At 35.9% G+C, this 19,102-nt stretch overlaps 1 protein-coding gene across 1 annotated transcript in view; it reads right to left on the bottom strand.

The window, feature by feature from the left end:
• Nucleotides 1–2,251: 2,251 nt before the first annotated feature.
• The window catches only part of LOC140135768 (pyruvate dehydrogenase phosphatase regulatory subunit, mitochondrial-like), a 35,620-nt gene continuing 18,769 nt past the window's right edge, over nt 2,252–19,102 (bottom strand). Inside the window, exons 10-17 of the mRNA XM_072157385.1 lie at nt 17,816–18,008; nt 13,196–13,345; nt 11,822–11,955; nt 10,210–10,358; nt 6,037–6,250; nt 5,491–5,580; nt 4,081–4,266; nt 2,252–2,926 (exon numbers count right to left, since the gene is read on the bottom strand). Coding sequence (XP_072013486.1) covers nt 2,609–2,926; nt 4,081–4,266; nt 5,491–5,580; nt 6,037–6,250; nt 10,210–10,358; nt 11,822–11,955; nt 13,196–13,345; nt 17,816–18,008 — 1,434 coding nt within the window. The 3' untranslated portion in view covers nt 2,252–2,608. The remainder of the gene's footprint in view (nt 2,927–4,080; nt 4,267–5,490; nt 5,581–6,036; nt 6,251–10,209; nt 10,359–11,821; nt 11,956–13,195; nt 13,346–17,815; nt 18,009–19,102) is intronic.

Here is a 19,102-nt window from a genome sequence, read left to right on the forward strand (position 1 = left end):
TGGACCATGTGCGCAACCTGAGACTAGTATTCTCAGGCGCAACTTGGTAAGCTTACTACGCAAGATAGCATGGAAATATCGGCATTTTTGAAACATCTGGGTTGAAAAAAGTGGTGGGGGCGTTTATTTGACGAAATACGGTAAGTGGTAATTTTCGCATACAGTTATTTTTGCGATTTGGAGTTAAAGAGACATTTTTGCAATTGTTATTTTCGCGATTGCCTTGTTTTGCCCTATACTTGCAATACATTATTACATACATTCGCAAGGTGTTAATTTCGCGGATGCAACTCCATTCGTGAAATCCACGAAAATAAAACCCTCACGAAAATTACCACTTATACAGTATAACAAATTTATATTAAAGCCATAATGTACAATTTCCATCATATTTTAATTTTGTTATTGTATTAGTAATAACTTCAGTAAGGTTTCTGTCCAATGTATGCCGAAACAATAAGATAATGTGATAGAAACTACACTGTATTTTACCCATTAAACATGGACTTGAATTAAAGTGTGAATTATGACATTATGTCAAACTTGCTGTGTTTACCTGACAAACACAAGGAATTAGTTGTAAGTTTGGACATGTGTAAATATTAAAAGTATGCCAAAAAAATTGTGTTTGAAAAAAAAAATCAAATTATAAGATCATACATTAGGGTTTTAAATACGTACATAGAGAAATACAAAATTATATAATTAGATAACAGATTACAATCACAATTTTCAAAATCATATATATTTAAAAAAAACTATATTTAATATTTACATACAGAAATATGGCTGAAGCATTATACAAAAATTTATAAGTATATGAAAAGTCAATTAACGATACATACTGTACAAAGTGTTTAGACATACTATGGGGATAAAGATGCTCACTAATCAGAATGAATCAAAATTTTGAAAACAAAGAGGAATATATATGAAGGGGTGATGTCAAGATGTCAAATAAACACAGAGGGATTAAGGCTGGCCCACCATAACAAATATGATAGAGATATCATTTTTGTTGTCATGGTTTCTCATACTGTCAAACTCCAAAGTAACTATAAATTATCCCTTTGTATATTGACTATAAGGCCAAAAAAACATGTTTGTTTAATGTAGCAGGTCAAAAAAGTCAAATACGAAATGTGTTTTTTTGTTTGTTTTTTTAGATCCATGTCTTCAAATGACAAAAACTAGCTTTTTTGCTGAAAATTGGAATGGGAATTTACAGTGGGTCTCTCCGACACACACACAAAAATCACATTTCTTCATATTCAAGAATATCTATGATCCCCTTTCGACCTGTGATGTTTTCTCCAGTAGTTTTTCACTACGCTTGTTTGTTGTGTTATGTGTAATGTTTACTTCAGTAGTGTTTTATATTAATTTTTGTGATTTTTCCGTTTTTTGTTTTGTTTTTTCTTTGAAAATTAAAATTTTTTCTAATGCGCAAAATAAGATGTCAAAAACGTAATGCGCGCGTTACAGGAAACAAACGTGTTTTATTTTGGCCTAAAAGCTTTTATTTTGCCCATGGTTGCTACATGTTAATTGAAGGGTTTATGTCTGGCATTCACCAGTATTATGGCAATCAGGATGATTTGTTACAGAAATGCAAATAAATATGTGATTCAATCAAGCTTAAATGAGTCTTGATGTTGACCAAAATCAAAATTCAGTTTTTAATTTCAGTATATGTGCCATTCTCAGAGCTATATTTTGCTTAACGGTTCCAGATGGTCATTTTAGTGTTGCACAGAACAATTAAATACAAAGGAAGTTGAATAATATTATTGGCTATAACTCAAAATCAATATTCCCAACAGCTGACTCATTTTGCTTAATTACAACACATTATTTTAGTCATTTCTGTTAGGTGGGATTGGTTATAATCACTAATAATTACCATGTACATGTGCTTGAAAGTTTCTAATATTTTGTTGCCCACATATTTTCTCACTTTTTTTACTATTAGTAAAGTTTAAAATATGCTCTCATCTCTGAAATCGTTACTGTTTATTTATCTCACACTCCCGGTTCCCAAGAATACTGTGACAAATTCTTAATCACTTTGTGGGTTTCTTTTGGTCACCCGATTACCAGTGGCGGTGCCAGGGGGCATGGGGGAAAATTCCCCCAGTCAGAACTCTTGCCCCCCTCAGTAAAAAATAACAAAAATTTCCACATTTTGCAGCAATTTTGGCAAATTTGTTGATTTTGCCCCCCCCCCCCCCCTGAAATTCACTTTCCCCCAATGCCCCCTGCCGAAAAATGTTTTCTGGCGCTGCCACTGCAGATTACATGTTTGGTCCTAACATTAGTACCGATTTGGCTTAGTGTAAATAATCAAATACAATTATGGCTGAATGTTTTGAATTCATCAGCATAAAAATAAAATCCACATGTTTTATTACACTGTGATCTAGCGACCCGGTCTAGAGGTAGAGCACAGGTCTCATGATCGTGAGATTGTGGATTCAAGCCCTGCCGTGGCCATGTGAATGTGAATATACGTGAGCGTCAGGATGTTCACGTAGGCTTCATTATGCTTCATCAGCACCTGCTGCATGTGACCTGAATTTCCGCAGATTTCTGATGTTAATTTGATAGTTTATGAAGTTGAATTACTGTACAGTTCAGCCTTGTATCTCTTCCCAGCAATATCCACCTCATAACCAGCCTCTTCTGAGCTCACCATATCATCTCTATGAGTCTCAACTTGTCCCCAAAATAATATCCTCTCATTTGCTGGACTATATGATGCACTGGTTGTCATGCCAACGACCTTGTCATTGAGATAAATAGGCTCTGACCCCCATGGCCAAATGTCTGAATTGACGTGATTATTCAAAGCAAGATGGATCAACTGCCGAGTAGTTTCTTCAGATTTTGTAGCTGCTACTGCTTTTTGTCCAATAAATTCAAAGCTCTGAAAAAAAGTAAAAAACAACTTGATTGTAATAATAACCAGAGAAATTATTTTATTTATCATCACCAAAAGAATATTTGGTAGGCTTGACTGTCCTTTGCTCCTGGGGGGTTCACTCCCATTGTGGCCTGTACACCATCCGCGATAATCAACTTTTGAAAAGCACCCTAAACAAGGATTTAACCCTTGGTTAAAACGACACCCTAAGCGCCTGATTTAACACCCTAAACAGGAATTTCATTCCTTGCATCAAATTTCATACCCTAAATTTCATTTCCGCGTATTAGCACTTGCAATTTTGCTACCTTTTTTCCAATTTTTCATGTTTTTGACACCCTAAACACGACATTGAGCGTGTCGTGCCTACCCACAAAAAAACTACCCTTTTTACGCTGCTTTCATTATCGCGGATAGTGTACAGGCCACAATGGGAGTGACCCCTCCGGCCTTTGCTCTCCAACACACTTCGCTGGGTAATTAGGTGAGTATATAAGGCCAAAAAAAAAAATACAAATAGCTGGATGTTTTTTTTATTTTTTTGACAGAAAGGGCCAAATTCCTGGGTGCCACCTTAGACCAATTCAGCATCGATTCTGTGCCCCCTGCAAGTGATCAATGTCAAAACTTTCACACGCTCATTTTGAAAGATCAATTTAAGACCAAAATTCACTGAACCTCATTATAACCGAAATGACTTAGTGGTATTTGTACTAATTTTTCGTTTGCTACGTGCGTAATCGTTTCAAGAATGGGGGAGGGGGCACCATTATGTATCCTTGATCCCGGGCGCTAAAACCCCTAGCTAGAAATATAATGTTTGCTTTGCAATCCTTGGTTAAATACCCTCATTTACAACAAACTGTATCAAAATTGATGGGAATTCATACCATTAAATGGTACCTATCAATATTCATAGTGGATGAGTCTGACATACCAACATTCAACATTATGATCCACACAATTTGTAGATTAATTGTATACCAAGTCGTAAACTATACATTTTGGACATTTCAAGAGTATTGAAATAAATGTTGCATTTGGAAAAGGCAGGCTTTTCAATAAACATCAAAATTTGGTACCAATCGTTTAATACATTTTGTACATCATCACATCAAATAATTGAGCATCAAATACATCAATTTATAAATACATACCTTTTGGAGATCAATTTGATGAGTTGCCAGTTTCACTTCTCTAGGAGTATTATTGGCATTATAGTCTGTTCCATAAGAAGGCATGTCATTCTCTGCCTGTATCCATCTCAATGCATAGTGACCAACATTTTTTATCTTCAAATCTTGATTGCATGACATCAATTGGTTGTACTCCACTTCCGCAATCTGCGTAAAAATAATCATGGGAAAAAGGGAAATGATTTTACTTTCCATCCATTTGTCTCTTAGTCCGTGCCTCCCTCCCCACATTCATTAATATTTTCAGGGCCGCCACAAGCTGACCCAGGGGATGATTAAAATTCAGAACCTATTTATTTTAAATAAAAATGAAAGTTTGCCACCAAAGTGCAAGTGGTCCTCCCAATGGGCTATAGTCTATAATACCTCCAGTCTATATGTGATGCGATCAAGCAAAATCAGTCGGAAATATTACCTTTTCAGTTTTTTATAGGATAGTAAAAAGCATTTACAAAGCTGGATTTTGCAGAAAACCCCATTGAAATAGAAAAACCAGTTCCAAAGATATGAGCAATTAAAGAGTTTCCAAAACAATAGGAAACAAAAGGAAATATTTACTTTGTTTGGCTATATCTCAAAATCAATATTTCTGAGTTTCGACTGATTTTGCTTGATCGCATCATATATCTACCTCTAGTGTACATACTTTTACGCACGCAATCGACGTGCCGCATATGTACACACAAGAAACTACGCTACGCCAATGCAGCACATGCTTAACTTTAAAGCTAGTGCCGCTGACTGGAGGTAGATATAAAGACTATAACTTTGGTCTTTTTGTTCAGCATATAAGTTGTCTTCATCTGCAATTGCACTGCTCCCTCTTTACAATAACATAATACTCTCTCCACTTGACCCTCAACCCAAACCATAGTGAAACATAGCCTTAAAACAAAGTTGTGAAGGGTAGCTACCGGTGGGAGGGGTTCTCACTACATATTACCATATACGAATGTGCAAACATGGGTCACATTTTTGGCCATGTTATATATCAATGATCCGAATTTTGGTAAATTAATGGATTAATTTTTTTACTTAACTGTGCCAAACTGTTGAAATTTGCCAACATTTTTGCAAAAAGTTCTGAAATGAAAACTTCGGCAATTTGGCCGAAAATATTGACTTTTGTTATGATGGGTCCAAAAATTGCTACATTTATATTGATGGGTTCACTTTCAAGTTCTCAGCAGCACATCCCTACCCAAATCAAACTTGAGTACCCCCTCTCCCCCTGGGCCTACCACCAATAATTTCTTTGAAAGATTGTGGTGATTTATGGTACTCACTTGCCACATGCCCTAATCTGGCACAAATAACTATTTCAAAAGCACATTACATGTGATTTTACATTCCTGATATATAATTTAGTACCTGATGAGGAAGTAACAATAGAAATCCTTTGGCTCCACATAGTGTAGTAGTTATTATGTGACCATTTGACCCATACTTGTAGCAACCAACCTGCAAAAAATAAGGCAGAAAAATATCTGAAATGACGTATGATGATAAAATAACCATGCTGAGTCCCGGGGGTGGGGGTGGGCTAGGTAGAGGTTGTACTCAGTACAAAAGACCATATGGGGACGTGCCCGCAAACATGAGTGGCATTTTCTGCCTTTTGGTATATCAATGACCCCTTTTTCTAGGCCAATTCTGGTTTATGGATGGGTCTTTTTTTTCAAAATTTTCTGAATTTTTCAGAAAATATCTCAATTTTGCCTCATTGTAGCAAAATTTTTTGAAATTTCCCCAAAATTTGGGAGAAAAGTTTTAAAAGTTGGTATATCGATGGGTCCAAATTCTTTAAAAATTGGTATATTGTATTGATGGGTCCACTTTCAAATCAAACGATGATGAAAAGGGGTCCCGCCTACCATACACGTCACCTCTAATACTAAAATACCCCTCAGTTCTTACCGTATCACTGTTCATGTCCTGTCCATCAGTGAGCTTTTTAAACACTTTCTCAGCCTTAGGCCCAATAACTCCAAGAATACTATAACATCCCATCTTATAAGCTTCACTTCCAGGTGTCAGATCCTTGAATACAATAGATTGGTCTTCAGGAAGATGCTTGGTTAGCCAAGCCTTAGTAGCTGTCCATTGTTTGGCAGATGACATGATGATATACCTGAAATGGGTACAAGCTCTGATATTAGAAAGTTGGATTCAATTATGAAGAAAGCAGCCGGCCTATATATTTTTGACCTTAAAAGAATTTATTCACGTCTGGTATCTCAATGTAAATTAATGTTAAGCAGAACTGGTTGGACTTACATGTATACCTTTGGCATAGATTATATCGCAAAAAAACTTTTGTGATTAACAGAAAAAGGCATATTGAATATTTTTTGAGGTCCAGTATTAAAATAATCCCATTTTTTCACAAGTTTGTTCCACTGTGACAAACACAGACTTCTCTGTTCCCTGTTGTGACATGGTTTTCTCAGCTGTGATTTTCTTCATGCTCAATTAATGAGCTTAATTGGGGCTTTGTTCTTGCTCTTCAATGATTTTTATCACATACAGGGACATATCAGCACCACCGCCCTGGTGGGGGGTACACCACATTTCGCCATAATTCATTCTAGAAACACTTGCTGTTAGAAATTATTGCACATTGTAGGGAAGCGTGGTTACCGTTTTGAAGTAACCGAGTGAGAGGGTTTTCAAGAAAATATTTTTCCTGTCAAAACTGAAGCATCCTCTGTATAAAAGAAAATATGAATATTAACTGCACATCATATATAACGATTCGTGATACCCAATTGTGGCACATTTGATGTCGTTTATGATGCAGAGAATTTTATTTCAATTTAGGGAAATAAAATTCCAAAATATGGTACGTTTTCTGCTTTTGCTTGTCACGTGGTAGGCCTATATTAAAGTTGCGATTATATCTTCAAATAAGTTTCAAATGGATTCCATCAAGACAAGTGGCCGAGTGGTCTAAGGCGCTAGGCTCATAGAGCATATACAAAGCGGCGTGCTGCGCCGTGAGTTCGAACCCCGCCTCTGCCAAACTTTAAAAGAAGTAAAATTAAAATTAAATTTTAACTTTTTTTAAATTTCATATTGGGGAAATGTGACTGGGAGAATTTATGTTTGGCGTGGAGTGGTGTGGGTGGGGGGAGAACCAAATTTCCAAATTGTCCCACTGACACAAAACTAAAATGACTTTAGATGGACAAATGCATGGAAAGCGCACACAAATGTTCAATTTTTATGCAAAAATGGGCCAAAATGAGGACCGAAACTGAAAATAAGGTGCATATGTGACACGATCTGGTTCATGAGGGCCAAAGGCGGCAAATATGAAACTGAGATAAAGGTAAAAATATGGAGTAAAAAAACAATAAAATACGTAAGAAAATAGGCATCAAAAAACTTCATAACTTTAGAACCAAGTATGCTAGACCTTTGGTGTTTTCAGTAAATGATAGCCTATTGCATGTATAATGTAATAATTACAGTAACTCAATTGTCAAAAATGCCTCCTTTGGCCCCCATGGACCAGATCGTGTCACATATTACAACTTTGGGTAAATTAGTCATGGTATTTTGAGCTGGGGTGCAACTTCCCCCCCTCCTCTGATCTGAGGAATAAGAGTACCTGGTGCTCAACCGCTTGTTGTTAATCATTCAAGTTTATACAGTATTTAAGGCTAATGAAAGTTGATGTTAAGTTTCCCTTCACATATTTTTGCCGAGTTAGGAGGCGAATCTGTCATTTTTCATGATTCGGCTATTTTTCATTATTACCTTTATTCTTGATGGGAGACCATGTCAAAACATGAATAAATGCTTAGATCATCTTTAACAGATATTATGCAACAGAATGAAAAACGATTCAAATATTGAGTTTGTTGCTAGTGAAATGAAACGAAATCTGCAATTTTTGTAATCATCTAGAACATGATCGTGACTTCTCTCTAATCCGAAGGGTCGCTAGTCTGAAGGTTCTCCAGTCCGAAGGGTCGCTAGTCCGAAAACAAAATTAATTCGCTAATCCGAAGGTTCTCTAGTCCGAATATAGAATAAGGGCTAGGGCTAGGGTTAGGGTTAGCGAGCCTTATTCTATATTTGGACTAGAGAACCATATTTATTATTTGGAGTAGCGAAACCTTCGGACTAGAGAACCCGATATTCGGACTAGCGAATCTTTTTCAGAATTCGGACTAGCGAATGGTAAATTATATGTTCGAACTAGTGAACCTTCGGACTAAGGAGCCTTCAGACTAGAGAACCTTCGGACCAGAGAGTTGTCACCGAACATGATGAGGGAATCTTTCAATTTTCATTATTGATTACATCCTACTACAACTAAGACAAACTGCTGATATCACCAGCAGGGCATGTCTGACATTGGGATATTCCCTTTAAATTCCACACTACCCCTGTGGAAGATTTTGGAAATATCTGCCACAGGGGGAGTATGAATTTCAAATGGAATGAACACATTATAAGCTCCATTTATAACTCACCCTCCCTCAGTGGAAGATTCAGGTTGAATCTTTCAAGGAGGGTGAATGAAATTCAAATGGAGCTGCTTAAGGATCTAAAATGAGCGTTTATTATGCTTTAGGACAGTATTTTTGTGGGACATGAGAGCACCTCAGACCTGTCGAATTGCATTCTGAATACTGGCATGTCTTTCTGATATCAAATAATTTTCATTTTTGAAAATCACAATATAATACAAATTTTATGACAAATTATAAAAATTTGATATTTTTCAAATTTTTGATATATAACAGTTCTCTAAGTAAATTATATAAATCTAATGTTATATTCTTAAAGTGTATGTAGCAGGGAGGAAAAGCCGACGGTCAATTGAAAATTTTGACCTTTCATATTGAAGATATGGATTTTTTCCCAAAAAGACCTAATTTTTTTTGGTGTTTTGGGAAAAAAATCCATATCTTCAATACTGAAAGGTCAAAATTTTCAATTGATCGTCGGCTTTTCATCCCACCTACATACACTTTAAGTATAAATCATCAGATTTCTAAAGTTTACTTCAAGTACTGTTAAATATCAAAAATATCAATTTTAATGATTTGCCATAAAATGTGTATTAAATTGCGAATTTCAAAAATCAAAATTATTTGATATCAGAATGACATTCTTCGTATTCAGAATGCAATTCGATATGTCTGATGTGCTCTGATGTCCCAAAATAAATACTGTCCAAACGCTCATACCCCAGCCCTTAAGGGATCTAAAATGAGCGTTTATTGCGTTTCGACAGTATTTTTTGTGGGACATGAGAGCACCTCAGACCTATCGAATTGCATTCTGAATATGAAGCATGTCTTTCTGATATCAAATAATTTTCATTTTTGAAAATCACAATATAATACAAATTTTATGACAAATTTGATATTTTTCAAATTTTTGATATATAACAGTCCTCAAAGTAAATTATATAAATCTAATGATATATCCTTAAAGTGTATGTGGCAGGGAGGAAAAGCCGACGGTCAATTGAAAATTTTGACCTTTCATATTGAAGATATGGATTTTTTTCCCAAAAAGACCTAATTTTTGTTGGTGTTTTGGGGAAAAAAATCCATATCTTCAATACGAAAGGTCAAAATTTTCAATTGACCCGTCGGCTTTTTATCCCACCTACATACACTTTAAGTATAAATCATCAGATTTATAAAGTTTACTTCAAGTACTGTTAAATATCAAAAATATCAATTTTAATGATTTGCCATAAAATGTGTATTAAATTGCGAATTTCAAAAATCAAAATTATTTGATATCAGAATGACATTCTTCGTATTCAGAATGCAATTCGATATGTCTGATGTGCTCTAATGTCCCAAAATAAATACTGTCCAAACGTTCATACCCCAGCCCTTAATGTGCTCATTTTATTTGAAATTCATACTCCCCTGTCGCAGATGTTTCCAAAATCTTCCACAGGGGTAGTGTGGATTTTAAATGGAATAGCCCAATTTTTGAGAGTTTCAATTATAGCTATTTCAATCTCAATTTTCAGATAGTTTACTTTTGGCCAAAACGAAGAAGGTGAAGGTGGGTGATGGGAAAATTGGAATCAACTTTTTATAGCCTAATCACCTGCTATCAGAAGTGCAAGTCACCACACAATCACTGACAATATTAGCATCACCATTTAGCATCCACGTATTAGTACAAGATCCAGGAGAACCAAGCCTAGATGCACACAACTTCTGCAGGAATGGGTTGAGGCAGTCTGCGCTACTAGACTACATGGTCAGAACAAAGCAATTCTTATTGTCATGCAAATAACAGGCAGAGGGGTATGAAACAAACTACAGTAAGCAAAAGAATTAAGGTACCAGTTGTGTTCACCCCTGTATATCATAAATAAAGACAAATGTGTCAAAATTAAAACAAGCAGCCGATGCCGGTACTCTTTAGCTCTGATAAAGAAACGGTGATCCAAAACCTAATGAAGATATCAAATATAAAGTTGCACTTTTGTGTTCTAATCAATGAAAGTACAACGCTAGTTTTTTATGCTAATCAATGAAAGCACAACGCTAGTTTTTTGTGCTAATCAATGAAAGCACGTTTCTAGTGCTCTTGTTCACAAACACTTTGTGTATAAATCAATAGGGCATGCAATGTGGCAAACTGCAACTTTTAAATTTGAATCTTCCTTGGGTTTTTTATCGTCATGACTTTATTTCTTGAACAATTTCAACGAATGAGGTCTTAAATTCAAGCTAAAAGATGCAGCCTTTGTTTAGGATATACAGGGGGTCAACGTAACTGGTACCTTAATTATTTGGCTTACTGTATATAGCATATGAAAGGAGACCATTGGCAAAGAAAATCTCTCTAAAATGAATATTTATGTGTAACAAAATGTAGCCAACACATTCACACTTAAATTCATATTGTTCCACAAAAAACTCAAATAAATTACACTTAATTTTAAGTTGACATTTTGACTGTGGCTGTGATGTTCCTGAGGTAGAGCTCTAGACTCATATAACATCTACACATAGTTCTTGCATTGCTGATGTGGCCCTCCAAAAAAACACCACCTCAAATTAGAGGTCTGTAGGATTCAGGCTACTGACTGAGATTTGACAAAGCCAAGGTTTAATTGTCCAGAAGAACAAAATGCAACAATGTGCAACTATCTGACAGTAGGTCATTGTCAATGATATCAAAATTAGAAGTCAAAAATATATAGTCAAAAATAGAAGCAACAAAAGTAAAAAATATGCAACTAAAATGTGCCTTTTTAAACTATACAACTATTTCACAGTAGTAGACCACGGATCTGCTTTAATATCAGATGCAACATTTGGATTATGCAGAAGGACAAACACTATTTTTACATGTTTTCCATGGGCTTCCTCTATGTTAGTACTTAGATTAGGTATATCCATACAGCACTGGGATGTATTGATCCAGTCATGGATTTAACACCCTACTCTTTTTGAAACTGACTACAAACTACAGGTATGGCCCTTGAGAAATGTACTGGGTTTTTGGTAGGGGGGTCAGGTAGGTTCACATGCATGACATGTATAGGAGTTCAAAAACCAGATTTTTGAGAAAAAAAGTAGTTTTGAACTTTTTTTAGATTATTTTGGTCAAAACCTTTTGGTCAAAACCTTGCACAGGGAAAAATAGTTTTTACTTGTTTGGAGGTATTATTGCGTATCATAGCGTGTGATTTTTGACGTCCTACCTGTAATTCAAATACGGCCATTGCTGATAAATCTACAACTGCTACATTCTGTTGACAAGCTTGGTATTCAGCTAACACTATATCAAACCAGGTAGGCTTACCCCACACATTGTCCGGTGTATCAGGCTGGTTACCTGTGATTATAAATTGCATTAAAACATGTTCACATCCAAATTATGCTTATACTTGTTGTCATTAATGTGTGCCAATGCATGAACACTAGCAGTTTCTAGTCAGTTTGCGAAGTAGCTATAATATAAATCCAAGATAACGAAAGAGTAATAATCTGGATTTGTCTACATAATAATTTTCTGATAACCAAATCAATCCTATAGATAGTAGGTTTTTTTTTCTGTATCTTAATATAATATATTATGTTATCTGGCTGACAAAACTTATTCTGTAAATCAATTAATTATTTAGAGAATAAATGTATTGTTTTTATACTGGAGTGCATCTATCGTCTCATATAACACGGGCAACATTATTTTTTAAGTTAAACAACAAGGTGAAGCCGGGTTGTTTTACGCCAAAAATAATGATGTCGCCTGCGTTATATGAGACGATAGATGCACATCAGCGGCTAAAAACAATAGCTTTATTATCATTCTAAAACACTTCAATTCAACTAAAAATATCATAAGTATTACAAATTTTAATCAAATTAAATTCTACATTTTGCAAGGATTTACCTAGGGCTTAAAATCGATCAGTCCCGTTGTTGCTATGCGCCTCCGATTGGTTCAAATAGTGAGTACAAATATCGCGTCGACGTACACGCGCTGACACGTGTGATACTGTGTCATATCACACGGGTAAAACTAAAAGAACCAATAAGATTGCAAGAATATTCTCAAGTGTTTAAGAATTCATTTCATTGCTGCCTTTTACAATTTTTATAGCAGTTGAATGATATCATGCATGCAGTGATGGTGGTTGTTGTTACTGTGGTGATGTTAAAGTTGATAATTAGCACAATAAATATCAATGACAACAACAATGGTAGCACCATCAGGTGGTTGCCATCAGGCCCCTCAAAAAAATTGTTTGATTTTCCTCAACCAATTCTGATTTCGAGTTTTAGCGTCAGCTACATGTTGATAAGAAAATTGCGACTGACTGAGAATACAGCAGATTTGCAGTGGCAGATTCGAATCATGCATGCTAACCTACACCCGTGGGGTGTATACACACATGTAAATGCACTGATTCCAATCTGACACTGAAATCCAAAATGTCTTTACTCTCAACATGAGATAAAGACACATTAAACCATTTTCCACTCTGATGTGGCAGTGACGTCAACGCATTGAGGCTACGGCAAATGAAATTTGACGTCATTGCCACATCAGGGTGATAATTAATGGTATATACCTTTCTTGTCAAAGTAGAGAGGCAACTCCATGCCCATAGTCTCCCCAAACACAGCCCCTGATCTGGACAGAGTACCATACAGTGCAGTGCAACACAGCTTGCGACCCTTCTCAAATTCACTATTTGGCGGTGATAATTTGTATGATCTTCCTGAAGAAATATAAATAATAATACAAGGAAAATATTTGTTACTGGTAATCACAAAATGAGTCATTAATAATTAATGCTGCTTGTCAAATGTGATCATGAAGTTTTGAGTATTGAAAGACACACTGATGCATTCTGTATATAAAAAGAAAGCATGATCTTTTAGGATCCAATTGATCTTTGTGTGTGCTCTGCATGCTAGGGCCATGCAATTCAACATAAAAGATCCAAGTTATGAAATTTTTTCTCAAAATATTAAGCGCTATCTCAATACAAGAACCACTGAACCAATATTTATACTGGGCTTGTAACCATTTTAATGCATTTGTCATGCTAATTCCAAATATGGTCATGTCAATGTACGTTTCTGACATTTTTGAGTTTTTAAAGAAAATTTGGAACTTGTCGTCTGCAGCCGACACCAGTGTGGAGAGGGATAATCATTTAGTGCAGCAGTTAGACCATGGGTTCTCAATATGCAGTCCCCAGGCCAGATCTGTTGTGCAGATCAATGGTAGTTGGCCCTTAAACAGGAAGCCCTGCTTGGCCAGTTCGCCACAGAAGAACTGACTTACACCTGTTACTTTGATCACAGACAGTACAGAATTTATATGGATAAATTTTAACCTTGACTATTTCCCCTAGGAACTTGAACCAAAAGTGGGGCTTCCTCTTTAAGCAGCTCTGAAATGTACAGTAAACATAGCAAAACAATATGTATTTGGCCTGCAAACTGTGATCTTTGAAATGTATTTGGCCCTCTGTGGCCTGCGAACAAATAAATTGGGAGCCTGAGTCAGACAATATACACTACTAGATTCCCATATTGCTGTCGCACCAGAGGTACACCGCTGCCCAGCTACTTCATTAGAGTACTCTAGAGTACACACATCGGAATCACATGTATAGCACACACCCCTGTGTGTGTCTGCCGCCAACCGAGGACAGTGTGTATTGCTATCTAACCGTGGACGTGTGTATCATGTTTTCATCGCCTAACCGTGGACTAAAATGGCGGATTTTTGTGTGTGTATGATATGAAACAGAATTTTATCCATCAACTGCTGACTGTAGTTTTTACACGTATGGTCTGCAGTTTTGAGCAAATATTACTATAATGCATTTAGCATGCATTTGAGGTCTTTTGCAGCAGTTTGAGACTAAGGACTGTCCTCAATTGACGCGATTCCAAATACAGCGCGCCACCTACGATCACGCCTGGCTGATCTACTTCGCGCAGAGCATCATGGGTAAAAGTCGACATCCATGAGTCGTCGACGATGAACCATCGACCCTGGAAACGGAAACGAGTGTTGCTATCGATTACTCAAATTTGTTTATTTCCGTTGATGATGATCAGCTGTTGATTCAACCCTCCGGCGATTTTTTTTTTTCATTTCTGCCTCCTTTTTAAAGTTAATTTCGACAGTCATGGTTTAGGCCTACCTCTGTGAATGTTCAGAGTGTTAGGCCTATTCCCACACAAAATAATGGGCATCAATTAAACCCTTATTTTCAGACTTTTCCGAACCCGATCCGAGGCGCTTGGGAAAATACTTTAGGCTCTCGTTTACAAGAAAAGAAAACACTGAAAAATATGATTGGGGATAGGCCTACTAGACCCTCATGAATATATCCTTTTAAAAAAACCCAATTTTTAAACCTTGTTTGTTTTAAGTAAAGTAGGCCTAATTCTCAATATTTAGAATAACGAAATATTCAATACATATTTTAACAGCATGGACAGCGTAAAGCATTTATTTTTTTAATACGATTAAAACGTTTTCGAATTTCAAATGTACTCTATTCCTATTCAACCATCTACGGTTAAAACGCGATGTCAAAAATGTTGATGTCTCTGATCGACCATCTAGGCCTTTTTTATTTCTAGTTTGGATAACTTTTCCCATAATTATTACCATGCGTGATACATGATAAAGATAAAAGCTTTTGGTTTCATAAATGTTTTGAACGCTTGTCTTATTTTTATTTTTATTTTTTTTCCTAACCTAGGCCTATAGATGTTTTATATTTAGGCCTATAACCTTTTTACAAACCGAATAGATATGAATTAATTGTTTTAAAGCATTCTTCGTGTTACGTTTTGAAACGCTCTTTGTAGCATGATGTAGGCCTACTGTATGATCACGAAAGGTCGTAAATTTAGAAGCCATTTCCTTATTATATAGCCCTATAAACAAAACGTACTTTGGCCCCAATGTATAATGTCGGGAGAAAATAATTATATACTTGCGCTAAACAAATAAACGTGTTAATTTTTAAAATAAACTCTCGTGGTGCAATTCTGTCAACAAAATTACATAGGCTTATGAACCGGGGGCTGGGGGCTCAGCCCCCTCAATAAATTTGGTGCGGGGGCTCGAATAGGCCTACCCTTCTGTATGAATAGGCACGTTTTCATCTTCATTTAGGCCTATAATGGCCTCCAAACTACATTGTTAAGCATGTTAAGTTATCATTGTTTTTGTCAAAAACATCAACTGCAAATTGTCCCTTATTGTACAAATCTGTACGCATTGTTTAGGCCTGCTTCACAGTGTTGACTTATAATTTCATGAGAAAGAAAAAGAAGATGGGAAAAGTTTTAAAACATGTATAGGCCTAGGCCTAGGTGTTTAAAATTGTCCAATTGAATATTTAGTCGAAAAAGTTTGATTTTTCAATGTTGTGCCGACCGATAATATGACTAAAAAGAAACTCATTCCAACCAACGTGTGCTATTTGGTAGTAGGCCTAGGCCTAAATTAAGAGTAAATTTCCTTGGGTTATGAATTATTAACGGGGGAAAGATGAAATAAAGATGGTATGACATGCAAGAAAGCGGAAGTAAAAATAAAATATGAAAAAGAAACATGAATTAATAATTAAAATCGGGCATGACAATTGTCAAATTTAAACCTTAATTGTGACACGATCTGGTTCATGAGGGCCAAAGGAGGCATTTTCGAAAATTGTTTTACTGTAATTATTATACATTATACGTACAACAGGCTATCATTTTAAACTGAAAACACCAAAGGTCTAGCATACTTGGTTCTAAAGTTATGAAGTTTTTTCATGCATATTTTCTTGATATGCCTTAAAATAATGATCTTTTAAAATTCATGTAGTACTCTTTTGCAGTTTGAAACTTTCTTCATCTTTATTATAATGCTAGAACTCTATGAGGTATTGTTGAACTTATGCATTAAAGTCTCAAATTGAAATATTAACAAAAAATAAATGTTATTTTTAGAGACTAAGCAATAAACTATGCCTACAAAGTGTTTTTATTACGATCGTAATTTTTTAATGTTTGATAGTAATATAATTAAAAATACAAATTTAGGCTAAAAATAAAATAAGGACAAATCAAACAATTCAATAATAACAAAAACGGCAAACCAATGTGATGCATGTTTATAAGTAATGAGTATTAAGAATCTTTTTAAAATTTACTTGAATTTCTTTGCTGTAGGCCTATCCCGCGCGGCGGGCCGCATAAGCGAAAAAAAAAAAAAAAAACCCACCATTTTTAGAAAATGTAGGCCGATTACAAAAACGCAACACCTATAGTATGGATGTTCTTAAGTATGCTGGTGTTATATTATTATCGTATTGAACAAACAATACATTCAGAAAGAATTAAAACAATTTATTCTAATAACCAAAATAAAACCTATGCGTTTTCCATTAAAAAAAGGACAGGCCTAGGCCTACTTCGCATTGACTAAGCTCAAGCGTGTCGGGCTGAAAAGCATCGTAAAGTTTAAAAACAAAAAAGGGCGGTTTTAGAAAATGGGATAACAAAAAGTCAACATCAAGTTTGCGGGTTTTAGAAAAGGACATCTGTGAATATCAAACTGCAATATTTCACTTCAACACAGAAAATCTCAAAAAATTTCAAAAAGTACTACAAAACATTGCGTTTTTAGAGTAATAATCACAAACATGGTCAGCTATGGTTGATGAAAAAGGATGTCGACCCCAGACACGGGAAATGCCAATTTTCACTGCCGTCGTTGGTGGCGCGCTGTATTTGGAATCGCGAGAATTTGGAGGTAAGTCCGCAGTTTAGGGTGAAAACTCTTGTGTGTGTCCTTGATTGCCGGCAAACACATACTAGTACTGGATTGGTACTACACCGGTACTCTACAGTAGGCACAAAGTAGCTGGGCAGCAGTGTACATCTGGGGTTAGCAGCAATAGGAACCTGGAAGGGTATGATGTCATAAAATTCATAATTGCATCTTTAACCCCATGAGAACTACTTGCCGATTGGCCAAAAAGAAGTTTTCATTACCAATTGGACCAATCAGCAACATTGTTAGAATAATTTCACCACACAAAAAATTGAGGTGAATTATTTGTAAAGCTGCATTCTGATTGGTGATTAAAGTGAAGATATCATGTAATTGACCAATCAGTGGTAATGTTAGATTGGCAGGTAGTGCTCAGGGGGTTAAACTTTACCCTCTGTTTCTGTTGCTCTCTCCTGTAGATACCTCAGCCTATTATGATGTGGTGCAAATCTTTTGATGTCAAGAGATGCCATGTGTCTGGAAGGCTTGCCATCAATGATCCAATCAGCAAGATACTTGCCTGCACCACCACCAAATGTTACACCTTGTGAATGGAAGCCAGCCATTACAAAGTAGTTGCTTATCTGTGGATATAAAGGATGATATTGCTATGAGTTCGGTAGACAACCAAATCCAGATTCATGCTATAGGGTCAGTCCATGCCAAAACAGACTGAGTGTACACCCACCCTCTTGGATTTTGCTCTCCTTTGACTCAGAGGTACCTTTCATGGATCCCTAGGTGAGGTCACAAGAAAAAATTTCAAATTCCATTTCGTTTGCGAATGGCAGGCCGTCAAAGTTTGGCGATCTTGACCAAAATTGGGAATTTAAGTGGGCTAAATGACAAAGTGCTCTCTTTGATGGGCATTTTCTTCTTAATTGAATCAGTTGTGACCCTCTTGTTGAATGTGGTCACTCACTGGCTGTGTCTGAAATGCCTAATGCCAAAAAATATTGATTTTTGAATTTGGTTGGGATTTCAGGGGGGGTCAAAATCAGCACTTTGTGCTGTTCAATCAAATTATATTTGATTTTGAAGGACCCATGATAATGTCACAGTGCACTTATAGGTCCTAATTATGTTCAGAATGGATTAACCATGTACCAATGTCTATGAGAAATTCAAAAAAAGAGAAATTTCTAGACCCCCTACAGAATTGTAGGGCCCCTAGAGTGGTTCAGCCACAAATGGCGCTTAAAATCGGCAACTTTTGACCCCTAATAACTTTAGGTGTACACCAGATATGAGTTTCTAGTCTTTTGCATCTGAAAGAATGCAGTCTAACGTTACTAGGAACATAAGATTTGTTTTGTATTTTTTGTGTTTTGATACTAAGTTGACGCTTTCAAAAATGCCAATTTTTGACTAACATACAGGTTAGGGGTACAAAATGCCAATTTTAATATGCTCTTTTTCTATTTTTGATCACTAATTATATTCAGAATGGATTAACCATGTGCCAATATCTATGAGCAATACAAAAGAAGATAAATTTCTAGACCCCTACATAATTTTAGGCCCCCTAAAGTGATTCAGCCACAAATGGCGCTTAAAATCAGCAAATTTTGACCCCTAATAACTTTAGGTGTACACCAGATATGAATTTCTAGTCTTTTGCATCTGAAAGAATGCAGTCTAACATTACCAGGAACATAAGATTTGTTTTGTATTTTTT

This window comes from Amphiura filiformis, chromosome 16, assembly GCF_039555335.1.
Source record: "Amphiura filiformis chromosome 16, Afil_fr2py, whole genome shotgun sequence".
In the NCBI taxonomy this organism is placed as follows: domain Eukaryota; kingdom Metazoa; phylum Echinodermata; class Ophiuroidea; order Amphilepidida; family Amphiuridae; genus Amphiura; species Amphiura filiformis.